Source organism: Mustela nivalis (assembly GCF_964662115.1).
Source record: "Mustela nivalis genome assembly, chromosome: 10".
NCBI classification, from domain to species: domain Eukaryota; kingdom Metazoa; phylum Chordata; class Mammalia; order Carnivora; family Mustelidae; genus Mustela; species Mustela nivalis.
Genome location: NC_139029.1, coordinates 10,131,670 through 10,157,852, shown reverse-complemented (window position 1 = coordinate 10,157,852; position 26,183 = coordinate 10,131,670). Strand labels below are relative to the sequence as shown.

The following is a 26,183-nucleotide window of genomic DNA, read 5'->3' as shown; positions in this document are numbered from 1 at the left end:
CTTATTCCACCGTGTCAGTCGCCTCCAGTGAGCAGCCCCAGAGGCGGGGGGCTGTGAAGTTCTTTGGCTGGCAGTCTCGAGCTCGACTGTGCCCGCCTCGGGGCAGGAAACCACCTGCCCAACAGGTAGGCTACCGCCCGAGGCAGTATCCCCCGGTCCAGGTAGCGGCTCCAGGAGGCACGCTCCAGGTCTGAGCTCCCGCCGGAGGTCGCAACCCTCCAGGAGACGGCCGCCTCCCCCGCCGCCCACCGAGAGCCCTGGGCAGGGCCCTGTCGGCTCCCAGTTTCCCCCGGGCCCGGGGGAACCGGGAACGAGGAGGAACTGACGGGAGATCCCCGAGCCTGCCCGGCCCCGCCGCGTCCGCGGCTCCGCGCGTCACGCCGGGAAGGAGTTACCGGGAAAGGGCACCGGCCCAACCGGCTGCGGCGTCGGTGCTCCAGTTAGTCCGCCGGGCCGGGAGCCTCCGGTCCGCACCAGCGCTGGCCGGGACCTGGGGAGGGGAGGGGGGCGGGAACGAGCGGGAGGGGTCACGTGACACTTAAAGGCTCGGCTCACCGAAGGCGCGGACTGAACGGGTCGACGACTTCTACTTTGCGAATGTGTTTTGACCCTTGCTACCCGCCGTCTGCGCGTGGACCTGGCGCGGTTGCCATAGGAACGAGGCGCGCTCTTTGGCTGGATCCAAAGGGATGATCGTGACCAAAGAGGCCAAAACGTGCCTCCTAGAGAGGCGAAGTCGCGATGCATGATGGGATGCCCCCAAAGACCTCCCCGATTCAGGGAGGAGTTTCCCCTTCTACCAGGAGATGGCCCTCGTCTGGCAACAGTTGCCAGGGTGGGGAAGCAATAGCTGGTCCCTGTTCTCTTTAACCCTATTCATAGAATCCTAGAGCGTCAGAGTTGGTCGGGACCTTGGGGAGCCCTTCTAGTCCGACTCCTCCTTATACTTGATGGGGAGACTGAGGCCCAGAGAGAGGCAGGGACTTGCCCAACGCCTAGAACCCAAAGTTACCTACCAAAGCGAGCTCCGCTTTAGAATGTGCCAGGGACTGGCCTCAGCACGGGAAAGGGATGTGGGGCGGGGGGGGGGGGGGGAACTCACAGGTGAATTAGGTACACTTTCATTGAGCCAATGATATAGGTTCTTGGGGGATATAAAGATAGAGATTTCATATCCCCCCCGCCCCGTTTCTGTTATTTAAAAACATTTTTCTTGGGACGCCTGGGTGGCTCAGTTGGTTGAGCAGCTGCCTTCGGCTCAGGTCATGATCCCGGAGTCCTGGGATCGAGTCCCACATCGGGCTCCTTGCTCGGCGGGGAGCCTGCTTCTCCCTCTGCCTCTGCTGCCATTCCGTCTGCCTGTGCTCGCTCTCTCCCTCTCTCTCTCTGACAAATAAATAAAATCTTTAAAAAAATAAAAATTAAAAAAAATAAAAAAAATAAAAACATTTTTCTTTGCGTTTATCACAATACACTATTTATTATTTCTTTATATTATCTTTTTCTATTTCTTATATTTGTTCATATTATCATCGTCTGTCTCCTCCCACTGGAATGTAAGCTTCTAAGGGTAGGGCCCTTTATTGTGTTCACCTAGATCTCGGTGCCTGCGTAGACCTCAGCACAGGCAGGATCTTCACAAATATTTGTGGAATAAACGAATGAATGGGGCTGGGGTTTCGAGACTCAGAGAATGGATTCTAAGGTGGACTTGAGTCGGGTTCAGGTCTAAATTTTGACTGCCTTGTGCCTCTTACTACCTCTGGGATCTTGGACGGAGACCACTTCCCTGAGCCCCGTCTGTAAGATGGGTGAAAGGAACACTTTTTGGTATATTCCTTTGGTAGGACTGTAGTCAAGGGAGATAACGCAACGTCAAGTGACTACCACAGTGGTTGAGACTTAGCAAATGCTCAATAAACAGGAGCAATTATTTTTGAAATGTGGACGTGAGCTGTACAAACTGCGAGTTCAGAGAGTAGATTTCTGCCAGTTTTGGATGTTTTCTCTCTCTTTTTTTTTTTTTTTCTTTGTAGGCGGTACTAGGGTGGGAGGGAGGGCAGAGGGGGAATTTAAGACCTTGGCTGGATGAGACAGGCGAGTTTGGAACAGTAAACGACGACATCTGGGCACGGGCCTGGGGCAGGAAAATTAGTTTTATCACGGGTGGGGAGGGGGCTAGAGGACACCGTACCCGCGAGGGGCTTGAATGGGGCGGGACAGACCGTGGCTCCAGGTATGGGTGTCCCACTTACCAGCAGTGTGACCGCCGCCCGAGTTTTTGTAAAAGCCTTCTGGCTGGGGGTGGGCGGTGCGGACTGCAGAAGGGCTCGGGGGGCGGGGAAGAGAAGCAGGGTACGCCCTCGGGGCGGGGCGGCGGCACGGGGGTGTGTCCTGTGGGCGGGGCGCGGAGGCTGGGGCGGAGGTGGTGCGGTGGCGGGGCCTGGGGGCGGGACCCACGGGGCCCAGGGGGAATGCGGGGGCGGGGCTCAACGCGGGGGCCGGTCCCAAGGCGCGTCCTGGGTGGTGGGAGGAGCGCAGCGGCCGAGGCCCGGAAGCGGACCGAGGCCGCCCGGGTTCCCGCTATCTGGCTGCCATGGACGAGGCGGACCGGCAGATCCTGCGGCGGTGCCGGGTGCAGCTGGTCAACGAGCTGCAGGTGGCCCCGCTCTGGGACGTGCTGCTGACCCGCCAGCTCTTTACGCCCGCCATGATCGAGGACATTCAGGTGCGCCCAGTTTCCCGCTCCGCGCGCAGACTTCACGTCCCAGCTGGGGTCAGGGGGGCCGCGCGGAGAGGGTTGCTGAAGCCTCAGGATGACTTTAAGGCCGAGCTCCCGCTCTTTCCTTCCGATCTGTACCCCCAGTACCCATCCCCTTCGGGGAATCATCCTGTGGGAACCCCCTTTTACCTCGCGGCGTTGAGCCCACTGGTTCGTCCAGCGGAACCGTGCCATCCCAAACGCCTTTTCCAGGATTGGAGAGAGTGATTCCCCGCCCCGCCCCGCCAGCAGGCCCTGTTGGCTGCAGCAGCAGTGGGTTTATGCCCGGGAAGGAGGCCTGTGTTGTTCCTTTTAGCGTGGAGGTTCAGGGCACTCATCTGGAGGGGATGGGTCACACTCCCTGGGACTGTGTCCCTGGCTAAGCCACTGATCGTCTTTGAACATTAATTTCCTGGACTCTGAACTGGGTTACAACGGTAGTAGCGTGCGAACCAAATGAGCTAATGGATGTGGAACTCTAAGGGCAGGTGCAGAGCCAGGGCCTACCTGCCTGTGCCCTGCCCACTTTGGCCATCCTCTCCTGTGCTAAGTTTATGTTTCCTAAGGGGTTTTGGAGGTGATGGGCCTGATGCAGGGAATAAATATGCGAGGTTCTTTTTAAAAGCAGGGGGTGTCCAGGAGGTATTTCCTACCCCGAGGTGTGAGTGGCTTTCCGGAGGCCCCTGCCCTGGGGGCTGCTTGCAGACCGAGTGTCTGTTTCCTCCATCATCCAGGAGCTTGACCTGACCTAGTGAGGAAGTCTTTAATAGGATAAGGTCATATGAAAAATTATCAGTGAATAATAATAAATTTAAAGAAGTCTAATGGGCATCTGCTCTGTGGCCTGTACTAAAGAGTGGAAATGGTTGAAGGCCATCTCTGTGCCTTCAGATACAAATGCAGATGCCCAGAGAGGCCCAATGGGTGGACATTGCAGTGGGCAGCCCCCCAGCTCCGGTTCAGTATGGTCATTCCAGAATGCTGGCCCTGTGTTGCCAGGTGTTTTTTTTTTTTTTTTTTTTTTGATTTTATTTATTTATTTGACAGACAGAGATCACAAGTAGGCAGAGAGGCAGGCAGAGAGAGAGGAGGAAGCAGGCTCCCCGCTGGGCAGAGAGCCTGATGCGGGGCTCGATCCCAGGACCCTGGGATCATGACCTGAGCTGAAGGCAGAGGCTTTAACCCACTGAGCCATCCAGGCGCCCCTGTTGCCAGGTTTTTAAAGAGAAGCTGAAAATTCTGATTTTGATGTTAAATTCCCTGATTTTAAATGTTAGTGACAAATTCAGCTTTTTATTTTATTTTTTTACTTATTTTTAAAAGATTTTATTTATTTGACAGAGAGAGAAATCACAAGTAGGCAGAGAAGCAGGCAGAGAGAGAGGGAAGCAGACTCCCTGCTGAGCAGAGAGCCTGATGCAGGCCTCGATCCCAGGACCCTGAGATCATGACCTGAGCCGAAGGCAGAGGCTTAACCCACTGAGCCACCCAGGTGCCCTAAATTCAGATTTTTAAAAGAATATCACATGAATGACAAGGCCACCATTTTGCCACACCTGGTTTGACTGAGCCACATGGATCTAGGTCCTCATCCTGGCTTTGTTACATATTAGCAAGTTGCAGTGCCTTTCTGGGACTCAGTTTCCCTTATCCTTAAAGTGGGGATAATTGTAATTTTACCCCTTAAGGTTGTTGAGGGAGACTAGATGAAATGATGCATTTAACGCAGCATCTGTCTTACTGTGAGTGTTCTGTAAATGTTGAGAGAAAGGCCCGTAGCTATCTGTTTTGTTAGTGAGGATTATCTTTTCAGTGACATTATCGGTTTGTGCTGTTCAGTATAGTAGCCGTTAGCCACTATGTGGCTATTTAAGTGTAAGTTTGAAGTAATTAATACTAAATAGAATAGAAAATTCTGTTCCTCAGTTGTTGGACCCCAGTGCTCAGGAGCCATGTTGGTTAATGCCGGCCATCTTGGTCAGCACAGGTGAAGAATATTTCCATCATCATAGAAAGTTCCCTTGGACAGTGCTGCTGTAGGACATTGGAGCCCAGGGTGGGTCTCATTCCTGTAGATCCTGAGGAACTTGGCCAGAGCTGGGTCTCAAAGGACAATGAGCAGACAAGCTTGTTCCTTCTTTTCCGTGTCAGTGACCAGCCCCCGCATCCTGACACCCATTAGCCTCAACCCTTCCTGCACCTTACGATCCACCTGGTGAGTGCCCACATCCTGTGCTTTCTCCTTCTTGATTTTTCTGGTCTGTCCACTCACTTCCCCATTCCTGCGGCACCATCTTTGCCACTACCTGACCTGGCTGTGGCTCATTCCCTTCAGTTGTCCACCCTGCCCCTGGGGTAATTTTTCTAAAAGGCAGATCTGACTCTGTCACTTTCTTTCTCTCTCTCTCTCTTTTTTAAAAAATATTTTATTTATTTATTTATTTGACAGAGCGAGATCACAAGTAGGCAGAGAGGCAGGCAGAGAGAGAGGGGAAAACAGACTCCCTGGGAGCAGAGAGCCCAATGCGGGGCTTGATCCCAAGACCCTGAGATCATGACCTGAGCCCAAGGTAGAGGCTCAACCTACTGAGCCACCAGAAGCTCCTCACAGCTGTCTTGGTGTGCGCACACAAAGGCCTCACCCCACACCACTGTCTCCCATTCCAGCTTACATTTTTCATTTCTCTGAATTCACTCTTCACTTCCTAATGTTCTCTGGGGTCTCAGCAAAGCTTTACATCCCCTGCTGGAGGCCTCCCTGGCTTCCCAAGTCTGAGTTGGATTCCCCTGGACCCTCCTAGGCTCATGTGCTTTCCTACCTGACACTTCTCTCTTTGCTGTGTCACCGTTGATTCATGTGTTTGCAACCCCCGCTAGATAACTGCTTCTTGAGGATTGATACTGGCCACTGCTGTATTTTCAGCACTTAGCACAGTGTTGGACTCATCAGAGATGCCTCCAAAATACTGAATGAATAGATAAGCAAAGGCTGGCATGTGGAACACACTCAGTGTAACTGCATGCAGAAGTTTTGTGCACGCGCCGGATTGTTTAGACTTATGCTAGATGGGAAATGGGGGGGGCAAAGTGAGAGTCACAGGACATTGTGTGGATAATAGTGCCATGTCTTTCTTTCCAAACAGCATGCAGGCTCAGGGTCTCGGAGCGATCAGGCCAGGCAGCTCGTCATAGATCTAGAGACCCGAGGGAGTCAGGCCCTTCCTTTGTTCATCTCCTGCTTAGAGGACACAGACCAGAACAAACTGGCTTCAGTCCTGAGAGCGCTTCGGCAAGTGGAAAAGCAGAATCCAGAGGTCATCAGACCACAGGACCCCATGCCTGTGGTGGTTAGAGCATTGGGCCTCACACCAGAGGATCTCAGAGGGAAGCAAGGTCCATCAAAAGCGACTCCCGGAAAACTTGCTCCAGTGGTGCTGGGGCCTGAGCAGCTCTGGCCAGCCAAGCTCAGGCCAGAGGTTCTCAGACCAGAGATGCCCAGGCCAGTGGACAGTGGCTCTGGACGATTCAGTGATGTATGTGAGTACCAAGAGAGTGGTTGGTGGGTAGTTGGACCTATGAGGTTAGTGACCTTGGATATCCAGATCTCTCCCCAGGTGTGGGAAGTTCTCAGCCATTATTTTTCGAAATAAGCTTGCTGCCCCTTTCTCCCTCTCTTCCTTCTTCTGGGACCCCGATACTGCATAGACGTTTCTTTTCAAGATAACCCATAGTTCATGTAGGCTTTCTTCATCTTCTTTGTTCTTTTCTCTTTGTTCTCTGCTGACAATTTCAAAAGACTTGTCTTCTACTTTGCAGATTCTTTCTTCTGCAGGATCGAGTCTGATATTGATGCTCTGTTGCATTTTTAGTTTGATTCATGGCATCCTTCAGCTCTAGAATTTCTGTTTGGTTCTTTTTTATGATTTCTATCTCTTTTGTTCATGTGTTATTTTCCTGATGATGTTGAATTGTCTTTGTGTGTACTCTTGTAGCTTACTGAGCTTCCTCAAGACTGTGATTTTGAATTCTTTGTCAGGCACATTGCAGGTTTCTATTCTCAGGGGACAGTTTCTGGAAAATTATTGTACTCCTTTGGTGGTGTCCTATTTCCTTGATTTCTCATGTTTCTTGAAGTCATGTGTTGGCTTTGCATTTGAAGGAGGAATCATTTGAAGGAGTCGCAGCCTCCGGGCAACCTGGTTGAAGACGGGTCCTCCCCTGTGTCTCCTGGACTTTAGCTTCCTCGTCCAGACAGCAGGAAGGGGATCCCCTCCTCGGGTCACTGTGAGGAGTGAATGAGCCGTGCCCGAGCCCAGCACCTTATCGCTAGGAACGGTGGTGACTGTCAGGGCGGTCCTTACGGCAGTGTTGGCCACGGGATCAGGGGAAGTGCTCTGCCCAGGTGGACGTGAATGCTTTTCTGGCATGGCTTTAAAACTCTTGAGAGAATAGTTCCCAGCGAGGGGCCCCAGCCCTCTGTGAGCAATGAATGGCACAACTGTGGGATCACACGAATAGGCTCCAGGACCTCTCACCTTGCACAGCAACTCAGAGATAGCCACCAAGTTCTCTTTGTTTAAGAAGAAGAAAAATCCGGGGCGCCTGGGTTAAAGCTCAGTGGGTTAAAGCCTCTACCTTCGGCTCAGGTCATGATCCCAGGATCCTGGGATCGAGCCCTGCATCAGGCTCTCTGCTCAGCGGGGAGCCTGCTTCCTCCTCTCTCTGCCTGCCTCTCTGCCTAGTTGTGATCTCTGTCTGTCAAATAAATAAATAAAATCTTAGAAAAAAAGAAGAAGAAGAAGAAGTAGAAAAACCCTACTACCTTATAGGCTGGTGGTCATTGCTCTTCTTGCTAATCAAAATGAAAACTCATTTGACACTGAAGGAAAAATCATCACCTTTACTCATATATTCATTCTGTAAATACTTGCTGAGGACTTTCTGGGTGCTGGGCTCCATGGGTTCTACAGAAGGAAGTGTCCACTCTCCTAGAGCTTTCCCTATGCCTTTCTGTTTTAGAATCTCATGTGAATGGAATCACGTCATGTGTACTCGTCTGACTCCTTTCCTTGGCCTAACAACACAGCATTGTACGTGTCTGTACCTTGTTCCTTTTAGGCTGTGGAGCATTCCCATGTATGACTTTTTTCCTAAATTGTTTATCCATCAACTTGTTGAGGAACATTTGTATTGTTTCTAGTTCTGGGCATTAGACTATAGGGCTTTAGGGGCGCCTGGGTGGCTCACTTGGTTAAACATCTGCCTTCAGCTCAGGTCATGATTCCAGAGTCCTGGGATCAAATCTTGCATTGGGCTCTCTCCTCAGTGGGGAGCCTGCGTCTCTCTTTCCCTCTGCTTGCCTCTCTGCCTACTTGTGATCCTTCTCTCTCTCTCTGTCAAATAAATAAAATCTTAAAAAAAAAAAAGTAATGCTTCAGTGGGGTTGCCTGGGTGGCTCCGTCGGTTAAGCATCTTACTTCAGCTTCAATCATGATCTTGGGGTTCTGGGATCGAGCCCTGCGTTGGGCTCTGCACTCGGCGGGGAGTCTGCTCCTCCCTTTCCCTCTCCCACTGTTCCTCCTCCCTGCTGTGCACGCGTGCCCTCTGTCTCTCCAATAAATAAATAGAATCTTTAAGGAAAAAAAGGAATGAGGCTTCAGTGATCATCCACAGCCCAGTTGTTTTCTGCTCATGCACTCATTTCTCTTGTGACCTGGGAATGGAATTGCTGGTCATAGGGTAGGTGTGTGTTCAACCTCCCTGGAGACTTCTGAGCTGTTCTGCAAGGTGGCCATGCTCCTGGTCTCCCACTAGCACTGCCTGATGTTCCCCCAATTCTTGCTCTTTTATACTCAGAGACCCTTGCCCCGCCCCCGTTGGGCCAGCCATTCATGTCTTCTCTCTCTCTCCAGGTGCTCCGGAGATTTCCAAGCAAAATGCTGATTTGGTGAGTCTTCTTGTGACCTGGGGCCAGCTGCCTTGGCTTTGGGCTCTTCTGCTCTACACATCCCAGGTCCTTCCCTCTGCAGCTGTCCCGGGAGCCCAGGGAACCAAGCTCAGCTGGCGGGAGGGTCCCAGGTCCTCTACAGCTTCCCGACGCTGGCACAGCTCTTCCCGGAGCTGACTGTCCAAGCCTCCCTGCTCTTCCCTTGACTGTGAAGTCGGGGGCTCAGACCGCACGTGAGGCGGCTCTCAGAATCGGCTGTGCGACCGAGTCACTCTCACTCACAGCACTTGTTGTGTGAGTCTTGCGTGCCGGTCCTGGGCTCCATGCCGCCATCCTGGGAGTGGACCCCTTGTGTTTCTAGTCCTTGTGCTAGACCGTCAGCCTAGCAGAGGCCACGTACACAAAGAAATAACCTCAGTCTAAATGGTGTTAAGGACTGTGACAAAAAGGACGGGCTGCCGTGAGGGAGGATTCCTGGGGCCCCGGGGAGCCTGGCTGGGAAGTGGTATCCGTCCTGCGGGCTGGCCGGGCCACGGGTCTGTCTGCCGCAGGGGCCACCCACGCGGTTCTCGGGGGCTCCCCTGGATGGACAGTCTGTCCGATCCTTTTAGGGAGAATGCCTCTGGGTGTTGGATTTCTTAGCTGAGTGCTGCTGTGGGAACTGTCTTCTCTCCCAGGTTCGCTCTCGTGTGCCCTCCCGCACACGCTCACGCCTGTCTGGGTTGCAGTCTGTGTGCTTTTGCCCCAGAAGGCCCGGTGTAGACGCTGCTGCCCTGTCAGAGGGCGGGCAGACCCCTCTCCCGTCCCCTCTCTCCAGAATACATGAAAACCAGGGGCTCGCCTTCTCTCCTGACGGGGGCAGCGAGTGCCCTGCTGATACTGGTCCCTGTGCTTGGGCAGGCCTACGCCCTGAACGCTGACCCCTGCGGCCACTGCCTGATCATCAACAACGTGAACTTCTGCCTGGAGTCGAGGCTCACGGCCCGCACCGGCTCCAACATCGACTGTGAGAAGCTGCGTCAACGCTTCCACTTGCTGCATTTCATGGTGGAGGTGAAGTGCGACCTGACGGCCAAGGTAGGGTCGAGGTCCACGGGGAGAGGAGGGGCGGGGTGGGGCAGGGTCCCGAGACCCACCCGATGAAGCCCAGCGACTCCCCGAGATGAGCCCTGAAGACTGGAGCACCCAGCAGGGGCAGCGTGGCTCCGGGGGCTCCCAGGTCGGGTCGCAGCCTCTGGGCGACCTGGTTGAAGACGGGTCCTCCCCTGTGTCTCCTGGACTTTAGCTTCCTCGTCCAGACAGCAGGAAGGGGATCCCCTCCTCGGGTCACTGTGAGGAGTGAATGAGCCGTGCCCGAGCCCAGCACCTTATCGCCAGGAACAGTGGCTCTTGTCACTGTCACGGCGGTCCTTACGGCAGTGTTGGCCACGGGAGCAGGGGAAGTGCTCTGCCCAGGTGGGCCCGGCATGGGGACCCGATCCGTCCGTGCTCTGCCTTATCTGCCACATTCTCTTGTAGCAAATGGTCCAGGCTTTGGTGGAGCTGGCGCGGCGGGACCACAGCGCCCTGGACTGCTGCGTGGTGGTCGTCCTCTCCCACGGCTGTCAGGTAGAGGTGCTGGCTCCTTGGGCAGTGACCCCCGAGTTGCTGAGCTGAGAGGCCATGACAGAGCCCCGGTCTTTCCTGGGTCCCGGCTTTGTGGGAAGAGCTACGGGGCCCTGTCTTTCCCCTGTTGGCTTCCTGGGAGCCATCTGGCCCTCTGAGGAGTTGAAATCTCGTCTGGGAGGGCGTTGTGTTCCTGGGTGAAGCCATCTGGGAGAGAGGGGGAAGGAGGTTCTGCTCACCAGAGCTCCCACCCTGGATTTCGTTCAGGGCTGGGCAAAGCACACAGGAGCTCCCAGCTCCTCCCTCCGTCCTGCTCGCCGTGGTCCCAGGTCCTTTGCTGGGTGTCCGGACGCTGGGTTCCACTCTGGGCTTGGCCATTAATGTGCTGGGTCATTGTGGCCCAGCCCCTCTCCGTGCCTGGGCCTCAGGTCCCTCACTCATCTTTTCATGTGAGGGTTGGACAGATCAGAAAGGAGGCCTGTAGTCCCGCAGGGGGTTGCATCGTGTTTTCAAAATTGGGAACTTTGTCATAGAGAGAGGAAAACCACAGTGGTCTGGCCTTACTAGGCCACATCCTCACAGAGCGAAACTCCGGCCTGTAGCTGGGCAGGGACTGCCCCCTTTTCATTCGTGGTGTGACCCCCAGACCAACAGCACGGTCTTCACCAGGAACTCACGAGAAATTAGACTCTCAGGCCTGGCCCAGACCTCTTCATGGAGAGCCTGCACTTTGACCGGACCCCACATGCAGAAAGTCTGAGAAGAACAGAACAGTGGTTCTCAGTGCTCAGCTGCATCAGAGGCTCCTGAAAGACCATATTGCTGGTCCACACCACCAACGTTTTGAGTTTGGTCTGGGGGAGCCCAGGACTCAGGAAGCCTTATAGGTTCCTGGGTGATGCTGATGCCACTGGTCCAGGGACCACAGTTTGAGGAACACCGATCTAGAAGAAGCTGGCTGCACTCTCCAGTTAGGCGGTTTTAGGCACGTGAGTCAGAGACCTCCGGAAGGTAGATTGGCTGGACCCATCCAGAACCAACCTCTGTCTGAGTCAGGCTTGTGCCCCTGGCTGGGACCTTCTAAACGCTTGGCCCCACAAAGCCACTGGAGAGTGTGTTGGATTCTTACCCCGGCTCTTTGGTTTTGTAACCAGGATTCTTGGTCTCCTAGGCCAGCCACCTCCAGTTCCCAGGGGCTGTTTATGGCACGAACGGATGTCCTGTGGCCATCGAGAGAATTGTGAACATCTTCAATGGAGCCGGCTGCCCCAGCTTGGGAGGGAAGCCCAAACTCTTCTTCATCCAGGCCTGCGGTGGGGGTAAGCAGGTCCTCAGTCTCCCCGCGGATGACTCCAGTGGGAGGAGCCGTCCCCGCCGATGCCCAAGGGGTCCGACCGGGCAGTCAGAGGGTCCCAGACATAGCCCCTGTGGTCAGAGGGTCCCAGACATGGCCCCTTTGCCCGAATGGCAGCACCTGCCTTTGTGTCAACGAGGCCTCAGCTTTGTCTGGCCTGTGGAAGTTAGAGCCTCTGTGCTCCTTCAGCTCTAGTAGCTTCAACTCCAGAGAGTTGAAGCAGGGGAGAGAAAAAAAACCTCTTTCATTTTCCTTATCATTCCTTCAACCTGCTTCAACTAGACCCTCTTTCTACTGTCCCAGAGAAAGGGAGGCCAGAGCCAAATTACTAGAATTCCCAAGGGCCCAGGTATTGGAGATTTCAGTAATATTATGTGTGTGTGTGTATATATATATACACATATATATATATATGGTCACATGACATCTGATAAGTGTTTATTGAGTAAAAATTACTGGGAGCTGTGATACCCGGCTGTGCGTTAGGTGCTAGGGAGACAGTGTCTCTGACCCCTGGAATTTATATTTATATAAACATATATACAAACATATGTATATGTATATATATATATATATATTTTTTTTTTCTTTTTTAAGAAAGAGAGCACATGAACGGGGTGGGGCGGGGCGGAGGGAGAGGGAGACAAGGAAACTCCCCGCTGAGTGGGGAGCTGGACGTGGGGCTCGATCCCAGGGCCCTGAGAGCACAACCTGAGCCGAAACCTAGAGATGGACGCTTGCTTAGCTCGCGGAGCCCCCGGGCGCCCCAGCAGCATATTCTTCTGAATGTGTTCATCTGTCCCATATTGTTCCACGTTGGTGGGGTCAGGTGAGGGGGCGTGGGTTGTCTAGGAGAGTAGGCTCTGGTCACATGACATCTGATAAGTGTTTATTGAGTAAAAATTACTGGGAGCTGTGATACCCGGCTGTGCGTTAGGTGCTAGGGAGACAGTGTCTCTGACCCCTGGAATTTATAATCTGACTGGAATTGCATCGGGTCACGGTCGTGACCCATGCTCGTAACTTGACCGTGAGTGACTCAGAACGCCAGGTTCCGTCTTGGTGGTTCCTTGCTTCCTACATAATCATGGGCTGGTTCATCTCTAGAAGCCTTGGCAAGTGGGGATAAGAACAGAACCTCCTAATGTCGCTATGAAATATCTTGCATATTACAGCACTTAACACGGTGCCTGGTTCATTCTTGTAGCTGCAGACCTGGACTCTCCCTGTCCCCCTGGCCCCAGAGGACCCCGTGTCGCCTAGGAGCCCCCTGCCCCCCGTCCCCAGCACAGTTACCTCAGAGTTATGGTAAGAGGAAGGTGGAAAGGCTGCTGCTCTTGGGGTTGTAGAAATCTGCTCCCACTCATTGTTTTTATTATGGTCCCCAAGGTAGTCAGCTGATGTTCTTGCTCTGAAGCAAATGATTCTTCCTTCTTTTTTTTAAAGATTTTTTTTAAAAAAGATTTTATTTATTTATTTGACAGACAGAGATCACAAGTAGGCAGAGAGGCAGGCAGAGAGAGAGGAAGGGAAGGAGGCTCCCCGCTGAGCAGAGAGCCCGACGCAGGGCTCGATCCCAGGACCCCGGGATCAGGACCCGAGCCGAAGGCAGAGGCTTTAACCCACTGAGCCACCCAGGTGCCCCTGGTTCTTCCTTCTTGTGCGAAGAGAGGGAAAGTTGAGGTGGGCAAGGGAACCATGGTCAAGGCTGAGCTGGGACACAGCTTGCTGGGAAGGTCACAGGTAGCTCGTCTCCCGGCTCGTTGCCTCCTCATTGTCTCCTCTCAACAGCAGGGTCACTCTCCGGACTCCTTAACTGGCCCACGAGGTCTGCAGCCTCTGTTCTGCCCTCACAGCACTTTGTCCTTGTACTGAGATGGCCTCGCCCCCTGGTCAGCTCTTCTGGGGGCAGGACCAGGCCTGTCTGCCCCTCAGCCAGGTCCCCCCAGCCTGGCATAAAGTCCACAGCATGGTTGCATCTTCTGTGGATCCTGATTATTTGATTTTGAAATAGCAAATTTTTGAGCAAAATTTTAAATAATATTGATTCCCTTCACTAAAAACAACCCCCCCCCAAAACAAAAGAAAACCCAACTCTGTGGAAACAGCAAGGTTTCAGAGCTGGAATGCGTGATTGCGAGGCTGCCTTTGGAACTGTGGTGCCTGCTCTGCCCCAGGCGGCCGTGGACCTTGTGTGCAACGTGGTGGCCACATGGGGGCGGTAGGGAGACCAAGAACAGAAACGCTGACCTGCCCACAATTTGGGTCCTTGGCCCTCCGAGTGTCCTCTTGTTTACAGGTGTTTGAACATCTGCCCTGGATTTTGGTGAATCTTGGGTTGCTTTTGCAAATTCACTGTTGTTACAATTTCAAAGAGTTTTTAAATCCTTTGACAAGTCCTGTGTCCCTTCCATCAGAGGTAGGGCACACCCCAAGGCAGGGACACACGTCTCGAAGTTGGTGGCGCTGGTGTGGCCTTTAGTGAGGGGGTAGCGTGATATAACATGACCCGGCCCCATGCACTTAGCCGGAGCCAAGCGGCGTCTGCCTGGCCAAGCTGTTCGTTTTGGCGCCGCCCCTCTTCAGACTTCCAGGGCTCATGCTGAGAAGGCAGAAGGGAGCAGTGTGCTGTGGGTTGTGGATTTTCCATGTGGAGGGTTCAGCTCCTCCTCCCGCTGTGTTTATTCCTTTTTATTTATTTATTTATTTATTTTTTTGAGATTTTATCTATTTATTTGACAGAGATCACAAGCAGGCAGAGAGGCAGGCAGAGGGAGAGGGAGAAGCAGGTTCCCCGCTGAGCAGAGAGCCCGATGCGGGGCTCAATCCCAGGACCCTGAGACCATGACCTGAGCCGAAGGCAGAGGCTTAATCCGCTGAGCCAGCCAGGTGCCCCTGTGTATGTATTCTTAGGGGGAAGTGAGGGGAGTGAGTTTGCCTTAACTCTGACTCCTCCTCTGTCTCTCTCTTGTATTCCCCATTCAGATCCCACTGTGTCTTCTCCACTTTCCCCAGGCAGTCCCGCTGCCCCGCTCTGTCTCCTTTGGCTATTCTTACAGCTTCCCCCGCCGCAATGTCCCTGACCCCCGCCACCCCCATCTCAGGTCCCAGCCCCAGTTCCACTTCACGATGTTCCCAGACACCCAGGGCACATTCCAGGATCTCGGCCAAGGAAACAACCCGAAGCAGGGACCTGAGGAAGCTGGGGACCAGCCCAGCTCTCACAGGTCTCAGAAGCCCTGGCTTTGAAGACTTGGGGGTCTCCGTGGCAGAGGCAACATGTGTAGAGCAGAATCCTGGCCCCTGAAGGTCGGTTGTGAGAACAAAGACAGATTACCAGGTTTCTGAGTCAGATGTATGGGGCAAGAGGTCAGTAGATGTTGGGGCTATAACACGGGGTTGCCAGAACCATCTTTGTCCCGTCTCTGCCCCCTGCAGATGGGACCCCCGCTTCCCTGGGTGAACTGGGACTTCCTTCCCTCTTTGCTGTTTCCCATCACAGATCCAGCCACACAAACCCACCTGCTGTCCTGCCCAGGGTCTGCCTGTCCCGCTGCTTCCCCAACCAGGACCGTTCCCTCTCCCATCGGAGCCTGGGTCACAGTCACCTGCCCCAGAAACCGTTCCCTAAGAGACCCTCTGGGCCACTCTGCCCTCTGTCTGCTTTTGCAGCTGCTTTCTCTCTGGCATAGCCCACTGTGCCCCACAGGGATTCCCTGGAGCTTATCCTGGGGTGTCACCACCCCGATGGCTCTGCTCTGGATTCGTATGTGGCCGGAGTCCTGCCCTCACCGCTCTGGTTTCCAGGTCTGCCACAGCTTTGGGGGGAATGCAGACTTTGAAACCGAGAAGAGAGAAAATGTGAGTGCAGCAGTCGTCCAGGATCTCGGAGCCTGACACAGCGGTCTCGTTTCTGCCTCTTGCCCATGGATGGTGGCCCGTGGGCACAGTCTGCTTCTTCTCATCGTGCATTAGCCCATGAGCATTTCTTCACATCGTCACGGTCCTCATCACCGCTAGTTCAGATGGCTCCGTAACGTGCCGTTTTAGTGATCTGCGATCACTAATCCATTCCCCTAATGCCGGCCGTTGAGGGGATATCCAATTTTTGGCTCCCGTGACCACAGATGTCTTTGCATAGAGGGTCTTGACATCACTTGGATTCTTTCCTGGGGAAGGTACGGGGTCAGAGGGTGGAAACAGTTTCCCAGATCCCGTGACCTATGGTTTGCTGCCTTTTCTGATTCCCTGCAAGGATCCGAGATAGCTTCGCAAGCACAAGTATTATAGTAGAACAAAATAACGAGGGTCGAAGCGGAGGCTCAAAGACTGGAGAAGAGTAAGACGCATTCAGCAGACGCGTGATGGACAGGAGATGAGAGATGTCTGGAAGGAAATACGCCGATTGTTAACAGAGGCCGCCCCCACTCCGGCCCTGAGAACAAGACCGAATAGTGCCACTTGTTTTTTAATGACATAAAGCCAATCATTTTAACCATTTCAGAGTATACAGTACAGTGAGTATACAGTGAGTTCTTGAACACCCATCCCCAACCACAATCTAGAACTTTCTCATCGCCCTGAGTAGAAGCTACATACCCATCAGCACTCAGCTCCCACGCCCGCCTCCTCTCAGCCGCTGGCAGCAACTTGCCTGCTTGCTTCGCTGTGGGTTTGCCCGTTCTGGGCCTTTCCCATACACGGAACCAGCTGGCCTTTGGCATCTGCTTCTTGTGCTGGGCCAGTTTCCAGTGCCCGTCCATGGTACACCAGCGGCCAGTACTTCGTTCTTTTCCAAGCCAGAATGAAATCCCCCTGGATGTGTACAGCCCATTCTGTTTGTCTGTTCGCCTGTTGTGGACACAGCTTTTCTCTACTGTTCGCCTGTTGTGAATAATGCAGTTGCTGTGCAAGGTTTTGTTGGAACACCGTTTTCAGTTCTCTTGGGTGTAACTCTTGTAACTTGTTTTTACAGCTTTTTAAAAAAAATATCTGCGCCCTGCCCTCCCCCCCTCGCCCCTGCATTTTACCTAATGAATGTGTACAACGTTTGTCATAATAAAAAGTAAAGGTTCGGGGGCACCCGGGTGGCCCAGTTGGCTAAGCATCTGACTCTCGATTTTGGCTCAGGTCGTGACCTCAGGGTCAAGAGATGAAGCCCTGCATCGGGCTCCGCGCTCAGTGGGGAGTCTGCTCGAGATTCTCTCCGGTTCCCTCTGCCCCTCCCCTGCTCGCCCCCACCTCTTAAATTAAAAGAAAGGCAAAGCTTCGGTTTCTGTTTCTTGTTGAAGTTTGCTCAGCCCTGGAACCCTGGCTGCAGAGGGAATCCGGTGGTCTCGGGCTGGGGCAGGCCAGCTGTCAGGAGCAGGAGCTTTGGCCTGTGGATGTCAGTGATGAGTGGTGTGTCTGTCTTTGGTTCCTGCAGAGCAGAAAGACCATGGGTTTGAGGTGGCCTCCGCTTCCACCGAAAACAGGACCCCAGGCAGTGACCCCGAGTCAGACGCTGTCCCGTTCCAGGAAGGCCCAGGCCCCTGTGACCAGCCGGACGCCGTGTCTAGTTTGCCCACACCCAGTGACATCTTTGTGTCCTACTCCACCTTCCCAGGTGAGTGCGTCAGGAGAGCTCCTCCTCCCAGCCGGCGGGTCCCCTGCTCTGCTCTCCAAGCTGCTGCGCTATGAAGGAAAGACGTGGGTGTGGGTCTTGGCTCTCCCTCTTGCTGAGGGACCCTAAGCAAGTTCCCTGGCCTCTCTGAGCCTCAGCTCGGTGGATGCAGGCGAGGTGCTGAGGAGGCAGAATTTAAGGGGGCACCTGCTCTTGGATTTGTAGGCCTCACTTGTCTCTCTTGTCTTGGCCCTGTCTCGGTCTTCTCATCTTTAAAATGGGGATAGCAGTCACCCTTCAAGGGGCGTCCTGGGGATTCTCGAGGTGGGTAGTGCCTCGCTGAGATGGTGACTGGCACGTAGGAGGTGGGAACACGTTAGTCTCAGCCCTTGGGTGAGTCACGTGACTTCTCCGAGCCTCCTTCTCCTTGCCAGGAAAGCAGGAATCACGCCCGGAGTCCCAAGGTGGCGGTGAGGGTGAGGTTAGGTCCTGACCGGGACAGCGGGCACAGATGTGGGCCGCTCCCGCGGGCCGTGTGAATGGGCCCAAGTCCAGAGGCGGCTCCAGCCTGCACATGGCGGGGGGGGGGGTAGGGCTCCCCAGTAAAGCTCAGCCTGTCTGCTTCTGCAGGCTTTGTTTCCTGGAGGGATACCAAGAGCGGCTCCTGGTACGTGGAGACCTTGGATGGTGTTTTTGAGCAGTGGGCTCACTCTGAAGATTTGCAGACCCTCCTGCTCAGGGTGAGTGTGGCCTCCCTCGGGGGGAGGAGAGGGAAGGCTGCTGGGAGGGGCGCGCGTCGTCCTCGGGGGCAGGCAGGAGGGTCCAGCAGGGCCCCGGGCCCACACCAGAGGGTCCTCGTGCACCTTGGCTTGCTGGGAGAGTTGGTGCTTCTGCTTCTCTGGATTGCAAGGTGTTACTGTTACGGTGACATTGGCCCGTTCAGAGGGGGGCCTTCCTGGCTGCTCTGAGGTCGCAGGCTGACGCTGGGATCCCTGCTGGCAGGGCCAGTCCTCAGGGCGGGGCAGGATGGAGCAGCGGCCAGAGCATGGCGTTCCTGAAGGCGGTCATGGGGCCTGCACCCTTTGCCCCACCGTGTACTCTTTCAGGCTTGATGCTCGAGAATTATGATTTCCTCAGTATATGCCCTTCTCAGGGCAGGGGGCCCGGTGAGAGAGCAGGGAACATGGCCGCATGGGTCCCCAGCCTCTCTCTGTGGAAGCCTGCTCAGAGCAGCTGCCTCCTCCACGGGTCTCAGAGCTCACATGGGCCTCTCCCAATTGCTCAGCTGTGTCATGAGAAGGGTCTAGAAGGGCTGGGACCATGCCTTCCTCCTGGGGAGGCTCTGGCTCTGTGCTTTGCAGAGCAGAGCCGAGGACAAAGGAAAAGCAAGTGAAGGACTTGAGGGGGCCCCGTGTGCCGTGGCTCTGGCCCGGTGACCTCAGAGGCAGTGGGGGGCTGTGTGGGGTTGGCCTGGGAGTCCATCAGGGCCTGATCCCTTCTCTCAACTTGTCCTTAAGCGAACCCCTCAATCTGATTGGAACTATGTGAATTTTTGAAGTTTGAAATTTTGAATTTTGAGTTTTCTAAACTTACACTGGAGGTATTTTTCTTTAAACACTCTCCCTCCCAACTTGAGGAGACTGCAGGGTTTTAAGTAGTTCTTAAGGTTTTATGCATAGACGTATGTATTTATTGAAGTGTCGTTGACACACGTAGCAATGTTCTGTGAGCTTCAGGCGAACAACACAGGAGCTGGCCATTCTGTACGTCACATCGTGCTTACCACGATGTGTAGTCACCCTCTGTCATCGTACAAAGTTATTACAATATTATCGACATATTCTCTATGCCGTACTTTTCATGCCCGGAAGTTTCTACCTCTTAATCCCCTTCGCCTATTTTGCCCACCCCCCCCACTGCCCGGCCCTGGAACATGGTTTACAACAGCCGAGATACGGAAGCAGCCCAAGTGTCCATCCACAGATGCGTGGATAAAGAAGATGAGGTATAGATACACATCGGAATATTACTCAGCCGTAAAAAAGGATGAACGCTCTCTGTTTGGGACAGCATGGATGGAGCTAGAGGGTATCAGGCCCCCAATATGAAATAAGTTAGAGAAAGACAAACACAGTATGGTTTCACTCATGTATAGAATCTAAAAGACCAAACCGACAGACAGAAACAGACTCCTAGACACAGAGTACAAGCTGGCACTGAGACGGGGCTGGGTCAGGGGCCATTCCGCACTCCCGGCCGTCTTCCTTCCATCGAGAGCGCTCACAGACCTCCCATGCTCATGTCTTCACAGGTCGCTAATGCTGTTTCGCAGAAAGGGTTTTACAAACAGATCCCCGGTTGTTTCAATTTCCTCCGGAAAAAACTCTTTTTTAAAGTGTGATGAGGGCCAGGGCCCCTCCCCTGTTCACCTTGCTTTACTGTTCACTCCAAAACCTTCCTGCCCACGGAGGAGGAAGTGGCCTGGGCCCACGGCAGCTGAGGACCCGTCTGTCCTACAGCCGTGGCTGTCATTCTTTAAAGGAGTTTGTGGCCCGTTGTGGGTCTACTCTTTCCTCACTGGAGGCCGACGGGCTCTTAGCAGCTTCCACGTTGGAGACGAATGACGGAAGACAGAGGAGGAGGAGCGGAAGACGGCCAAGGACATCACAGGGTTCTTCCCAGCGGTCCTTTCTCCAGCTGGTGGCTGGGGCCTGTCGTTCCACTGTCGTCACTAGAGAACGGCTTCTCAGCCTCAGTACTGTTGACATTTGGGGCCAGATAATCCTCTGTTGTGGGGCCATCCTGGGCGCCATAGGGAGTTTAGTGGTGTCCCTGGTCTCTGCCCACAGACGCCTGTACATCTCTCCCTGAGTCACGACAACCAAAAATGTCTTCAGACATTGCCAGGTGTCCCCTGGTGGGACCCCGCTTGAGAACCACTGATTTGTAGGAAATTTCGGCTACAAACAAACGAGCATCTGTCTTAGCTCAGCAAGTTTGGGGCTCTGGAGTCTGGACAGCTGGAGTCTGTGAATCCTAAATGAAGTTCTAAGTTACCAATTTTTCTTATGTTCCAGTATTCTTAAAAAAAATTTTTAGGTGAATATGGACACTTTTTTTTTTTTTGGCCTATTGCCCCCCTCATTTTGTTTCAACTGTTTGTTTTTCCTTATAAAAGAGTTTTTGCCTTTTTATTTCTATTTTTTTTTTTTTTAAGATTTATTTGAGTGAGAGAGAGAGAGGGGGGAAGGGCAGATGGAGAGAAAGTCCCCAACAGACTCCACCCTGAGTGTGGAGCCCAACTCCAGGCTCAATCCTGTGACCCTGAGATCACGAGCCGAAACCAGGAGTCAGATTCTCAACTGACTGTGCCACCCAGGTGCCCCAGATTTTGGCTTTTTAAAAAAAACGTCTCCCGGGGCGCCTGGGTGGCTCAGTGGATTAAGCTTCCACCTTCGGCTCAGGTCATGATCTCAGGGTCCTGGGATCGAGCTCTGCATCGGGCTCTCTGCTCAGCAGGGACCCTGCTCCCCAGCCCCCACACCGCCTGCCTGTCTGCCTACTTGTGATCTCTCTCTCTGTCATATAAATAAAATCTTAAAAAAAAAGTCTCCCCATCTCTTACTTTATTTGAACCCCACCCCATCTCAGGAAGGTGCCTGGGCTGGGAGCTGTGTCCTCGGGACAGTGAGGTCACAGGTCAGGCCCCATCCCTGAGGTCTTGCCAGCTCTCCAGACCATGGCCAGTTTGGAGCTCTCAGGACGTGGGTGTGAGTCTTGTTTGCTGAAAACTCACCAAGATAGGGATTTATGGAGTTGCCATCTCATTATTATTTTCCTCCTGTGATCCTTCCAAGTCTCTCTAGTCGCTGGGACTTGTGGTGGTTCGTTATTTGCAGTCCCCTGCGGGCCACGTCCAAATAAATAACCCGGTTGACCCAGCAGAGCAGAGCGAGGCTTGGCAGTTTCTGGCTTTCTCCCTCCTGAAATTCAGGCAAATCAGGTGGCCCTCTCTTGGGGATCCCTGGTGACCTTCAGCGGCACGGGATGTTACCACAGCTCTTCATGGACCTGCTGGGGGTTCTTAGCCTGAGGTGCTGTTTGGGGCTCAGGGCCATGGGCCTACAAACATCCAAACACCAGGAGCCGAATGTGTGCATGGGCAGGTGTTTCGATTTCATTTGTTTCTCAGGGGGATCAAGAGCCCCGAAAGGGTTAAGCCAGCGGTGGCGTATTTGCAAGGCACTGTGCTGCGTTGCTTTCAGAGGCCGGTTAGCGGCGTCCGTGGAACCCTTCACCAGGCCAGCCCTGCCTCTCAGTGAGGCCGCTGGAGCTCCACAGCGCAGGGGCTCAGCTCTCGTTGCGAGTGTGTGTGTCCGGCGGGTTCATGGCAGCCACGGGAGAGGGGGCGATAGGGGACGGATGACAACGTCACTCGTTATGGTCGTAATAAGGAATATTACTGAGCTGTCCCAAAGGATGACCTAGAGGGATGGACTGAGACGTGAAATGTGATACCGTGTTCAGTGACGGCGTGAGAGTGAGATGCTATTTTTGGCTAGAAGACATTCTGTATGAACGTACACAGGTATATGATACAGGCATGTACGTAAAGTCCGGAAGACCATCCACCATGCTCTTAACAGTGACCATCTCTGGAAGGTGGGATCGGAGACGTAAAATGAGGGGGACTTTCCTGTTTTACTGGATACACTCCCGTATTCTAATATTCTGACAAAGACTGTGTGTTACCTTCTCAAATAAAAATAAACATTCAGCTGGTGGCTGCTGAGAATGTGAGTGTTGCTGTCATTCCACAAACATTTGTTGAAAGGATGAAGGCCCTTGGCCACCTGTCCCCTGTCCCCACCCTGCTCGTGCGTGGCAGGTGCTCCCGGCTGCACACGGCACGCCCCAGGCTGGGAGCACGGCAAGGTTTCAGCGGGGCCTCAGCAGCTGCTGGGGCAGCTTCCACCAGAAGACAGCTGCCTGCTCGGTTGTGCCAGTCCTGGAGCCCATTCCTGGGCACGTGTACCTGCTCTGGCTGCTGTCCTGAGAGCTGCGGGGGTGGGGGGGGGTGCTCTGCCCAGCCTCCCTAAGCTTGCCTTCCCCGTTGATCTCTGACATCTGGCCATGCTTTCAGCTGTGGCCTGCTCTGTGGTGCCTCTGTCTGGCTCAGGACAGCTGATGCTGGGTTAAAAAAGGACAGTTGACCCCAGCCCCCAGCCCCTTCTTTGGGTCCCCAAGGTGCTGCCAGGATCAGCTGCTCGCTGGTGACTCACGCAGCAGCTGTGCTGGAAAGGGCCCCGGGGTTTGGCTGGGGAAGCGTCCCTAAGCTCACCTTCCTGCCAGGCGGTCTTGGGCCGGGCTCCTTTGAAGTACTGGTGGAAGCCTGCAGTCCAGGGCTTGAATTTTGCTTTGCCCCAAGGGAATCACAGGCCATCCCCACCCCCAACCCCCCCAACCCCCTGAACTGAGCAAACACAAACCACAGTGAATTAACAGCCACACCCTTCTTGATTTTACATTTTTCTCCAACAATCTTCTCTGGAATCTCCAGTGCCCGTGACCCCTTGATGGCAAAGGGCCGCCAGCAGACAGACCAATGGACAGAGAGCCTGTGTGCGGTGATGAGTCCCAGAGACGGCCACCTGCTCCTTTGACGGTGCGCTGTCCCTCCTGCGACCACGGGCTCGTGGCTGTGGTTTCACACTGGATTTTAAAACAAGAGCATTAGTTTGATTCAGGTGAACAGTTCTCTGCAAAATAAACCTAAAAAGCTGAAATCACGTGCCAGCTTTCCCTCGCGTCGGGCTCTGTCATGAACAGCGCATGCAACTCCCCCGTGTTCTAGGCTTCTGTAAAATTGTGGAGGGGGTCCCGGTCTGGTTCAAGTCCATTTTACAGAAGAGCAAACCAAGGCAGTGAACGTGCCAGGAGATAGGTGGAAAAAAATGGCCCCGATCAGCGTGGAGCCCTCCTGATCCCTCCCAGGAGCCATCCTCAGACCCCATGCCCACTCCTCCTCCCCCGGGCCCCCCCAGGCACCCCTCCCAGGCCGGCCTTTCCAGTGAGGTCTCCCTGCTCTGGCTGCTTCCATCTGCTGCTGATTATATCTGTGGCTGCTCCCCAGATTGGTGCCAAGTTTTGCGGGTTTTTTTTTTTTTTAATAATTTTTATGGTTTTCTTTACACACAAATGTGTGTCCGTTGTTTACAAAAATAGGAACGGAGCTGGCGTGGAGCTTACAGGAGACCGCTCTCTGGGGACACATTCATAATAGCAGTGGGACCAACTCAGTCCTGGTTTGCCTGGTCTCTCCCCGTCTAAAACGGAAAGTCCTGCATCCTGGGAAACCTCCCAGCTCAGGGCAAACTGCAGGTAGCTGGCAGACCCTGTACAGGGAGTCATTTCTAGGGCGCCTGGGTGGCTCAGTGGCTTAAGCCTCTGCCTTTGGCTCAGGTCACGAACCCAGGGTCCTGGGATTGAGCGCCACATTGAGCTCTCTGCTCGGCAGGGAGCCTGCTTCCTCCTCTCTCTCTGCCTGACTCTGCCTACTTGCGATCTCTGTCTGTCAAATAAATAAATAAAATCTTAAAAAAAAAAAATAAAGGGAGTCATTTCTAATCCTTCATGGTGTGGGGTCTCCAAAGATCAGGTTTTGGCCTTTGCAGCTAAATATGTTTATAGCATTGGAGGGTAGGGCCTACATACAGAAAAAAGCAAAAAGAAGATAAAATGCCCTCCAAGTCCTAAGGAAGCCACTCTTAATGCCTGAGGAGTATCCTTTGTTTTCAAGCTCTCTGGGCAAGGCCACCCTCTAGGCACCTTTGACTGCCAGAGATTGCGGGGGCCCAAGGAGGGGGAACCAACTAGGGTTGCCTAGATCGGCAGCCTCCTCCAGGGGGCTCCTGCCTAGCTCTCAGGAGGAAGGAGGCGGCTTCTCAGACCCTAGGAGGGCACTGTTCTTGTGGCGCCAGGTGAGCAGGACAGGGCCCAGGAGGCTCCGGGCTTCTCTGGTTCTCACTGAGGGGAACCACTCCATGAAGCCCGAGTCGTGTGAATACAAGACCGGGGGTTTGTGGTAGTCACTGCAGCGGAGGGAGGCCCCGAAGCTGACCGTGCCATACGCTTCCCCCTGGCCACTAATCCTCTAGCAGTAGGGTGGCCGGCCGTGGTCCCCCTGAGGAAAGCCACAGTTCTGTCAGGAGGAACCCAAGACCTTTCGTGGGGACATAGGAGGGGAGGGGGCTGCCCATGAGAGCCCCGTGTTTCCCACGTTTGCAGCGAATTTAGATCCTGTTCCACCTGGGTTGTCCTGTTCCCTGAGGCCAGCCCGTGCGGTCATAGCTCACGGCGACGCCATCATGACCAGGAGTGAACACTGGTTCTCTCTCTGTGCCTGGAATGGAGCTTGGCACTTTATATGCTTTATCTCATTTAACTGTCACAAAACCCCGGAAGGTAAGTATTGTGAGCATCTCTGTGTCACCGAAGAGGAAAAAACAGACCCTCAGAGGTTGTGCCTTGCCTGAGGCTGGTCAGGCAGTAAGTGAAGGAGCCCCCAGTTGGGAAGGATATTTTAGTGAGGTGAAAGTGAGGTTCCCCAGTGGCCCCAAAGACACTGTCTCCATCACCTCCATTATGAGTACCACTGCTACAAATGACAGGATTCGTAGTATCATAATTCTCCACTTGAACATCAGTAGGCTTTTAAATTTTTTTAAATTTTTAATTAACATATAATGTATTATTAGCCCCAGGGGTGCAGGTCTGTGAATTGTCAGGCTTATACACTTCCCAACACTCACCATAGCACATACCCTCCCCAGTGTCCATAACCCAGCAACCCTCTCCCTCCCCACCTCCCCACCACAACCCTCAGTTTGCTTTGTGAGATTAAGAGTCTCTTATGGTTTGTCTCCCTCCTGATCCCATCTTGTTTCATTTTTTCCTTCCCTAACCCCCAGCTCCCCCACGTTGCCTCTCAGATTCCTCATATCAGGGAGATCAGATGATAATTGTTTTTCTCTGATTGACTTATTTCACTCAGCATAATACCCTCTAGTTCCATCTGTATCATTGCAAATGGCAAGATTTCATTTCTTTTGATGGCTGCATAGTATTCCATTGTGTGTGTGTGTGTGTGTGTGTGTGTGTGTGTATATATATATATATCTATATATATATATATCACATCTTCTTTATCCATTCATCTGTTGATGGACATCTAGGCTCTTTCTGTAGTTTGGCTATTGTGGACATTGCTGCTACAAACATTTGGGTGCACGTGCTCCTTCTGATGACTACATTTGTATCTTCAGGGTAAATACCCAGTAGTGAGATTGCTGGGTCGTAGGGTAAGCCCTATTTTCAACTTCTTGAGGAAGCTTCATGATGTTTTCCAGAGTGGCTGCACCAGCTTGCATTCCCACCAACAGTGTAGGAGGATTCCCCTTTCTCCGCATCCTCACCAGCACCTGTCATTTCCTGATGTGTTACTTTTTGGTCATACTGACTGGAGTGAGGTGGTATCTCATTGTGGTTTTGATTTGTATTTCCCTGATGCCGAGTGATGTGGAGCACTTTTTCATGTGTCTGATGGCCATCTGGATGTCTTCTTTGCAGAAATGTCTGTTCATGTCCTCGGCCCATTTCTTGATTGGATTATTTGTTCTTTGGGTGTTGAGTTTGATAAGTTCTTTATAGATTTTGGATACTAGCCCTTTATCTCATAAGTCGTTTGCAAATATCTTCTCTCATTCTGTCTGTTGTCTTTTGGTTTTGTTGACTGTTTCCTTTGCTGTGCAAAAGCTTTTAATCTTGATGAAGTCCCAATAGTTCATTTTTGCCCTTGCTTCCCTTGCCTTTGGCGATGTTTCTAGGAAGAAGTTGCTGTGGCTGAGGTCGAAGA

At 53.3% G+C, this 26,183-nt stretch overlaps 2 protein-coding genes across 5 annotated transcripts in view; one reads left to right on the top strand and one right to left on the bottom strand.

Annotated features, from left to right (window-relative positions):
• DNAJC16 (DnaJ heat shock protein family (Hsp40) member C16) overlaps positions 1-755 on the bottom strand; it is a 36,161-nt gene extending 35,406 nt beyond the window's left edge. The window contains exon 1 of one of the 3 annotated variants that reach the window (XM_082685454.1): positions 556-755. In XM_082685454.1, coding sequence (XP_082541580.1) covers positions 556-747 — 192 coding nt within the window. In that variant the 5' untranslated portion in view covers positions 748-755. Of the gene's footprint in view, positions 1-395; positions 517-555 lie in introns of those variants that run through there. The other 2 variants (XM_082685455.1, XM_082685456.1) reach the window with 2 other exon arrangements.
• Positions 756-2,499: 1,744 nt separating this feature from the next.
• Positions 2,500-22,064, top strand: CASP9 (caspase 9). Of its 2 annotated transcripts, none has more exons than XM_082685467.1 (9): positions 2,500-2,728; positions 5,905-6,298; positions 8,674-8,708; positions 9,609-9,785; positions 10,227-10,316; positions 11,485-11,632; positions 17,093-17,272; positions 17,900-18,009; positions 19,581-22,064. In XM_082685467.1, the coding sequence occupies exons 1-9, from the start codon at positions 2,597-2,599 to the stop codon at positions 19,668-19,670; spliced, it is 1,356 nt and encodes a 451-aa protein (XP_082541593.1). In that variant the 5' UTR covers positions 2,500-2,596; the 3' UTR covers positions 19,671-22,064. The 2 variants fall into 2 exon arrangements, with proteins under 2 accessions (XP_082541593.1, XP_082541594.1); XM_082685468.1 differs by having other exon boundaries at positions 19,217-22,064.
• The last annotated feature ends 4,119 nt before the right edge of the window (positions 22,065-26,183 follow it).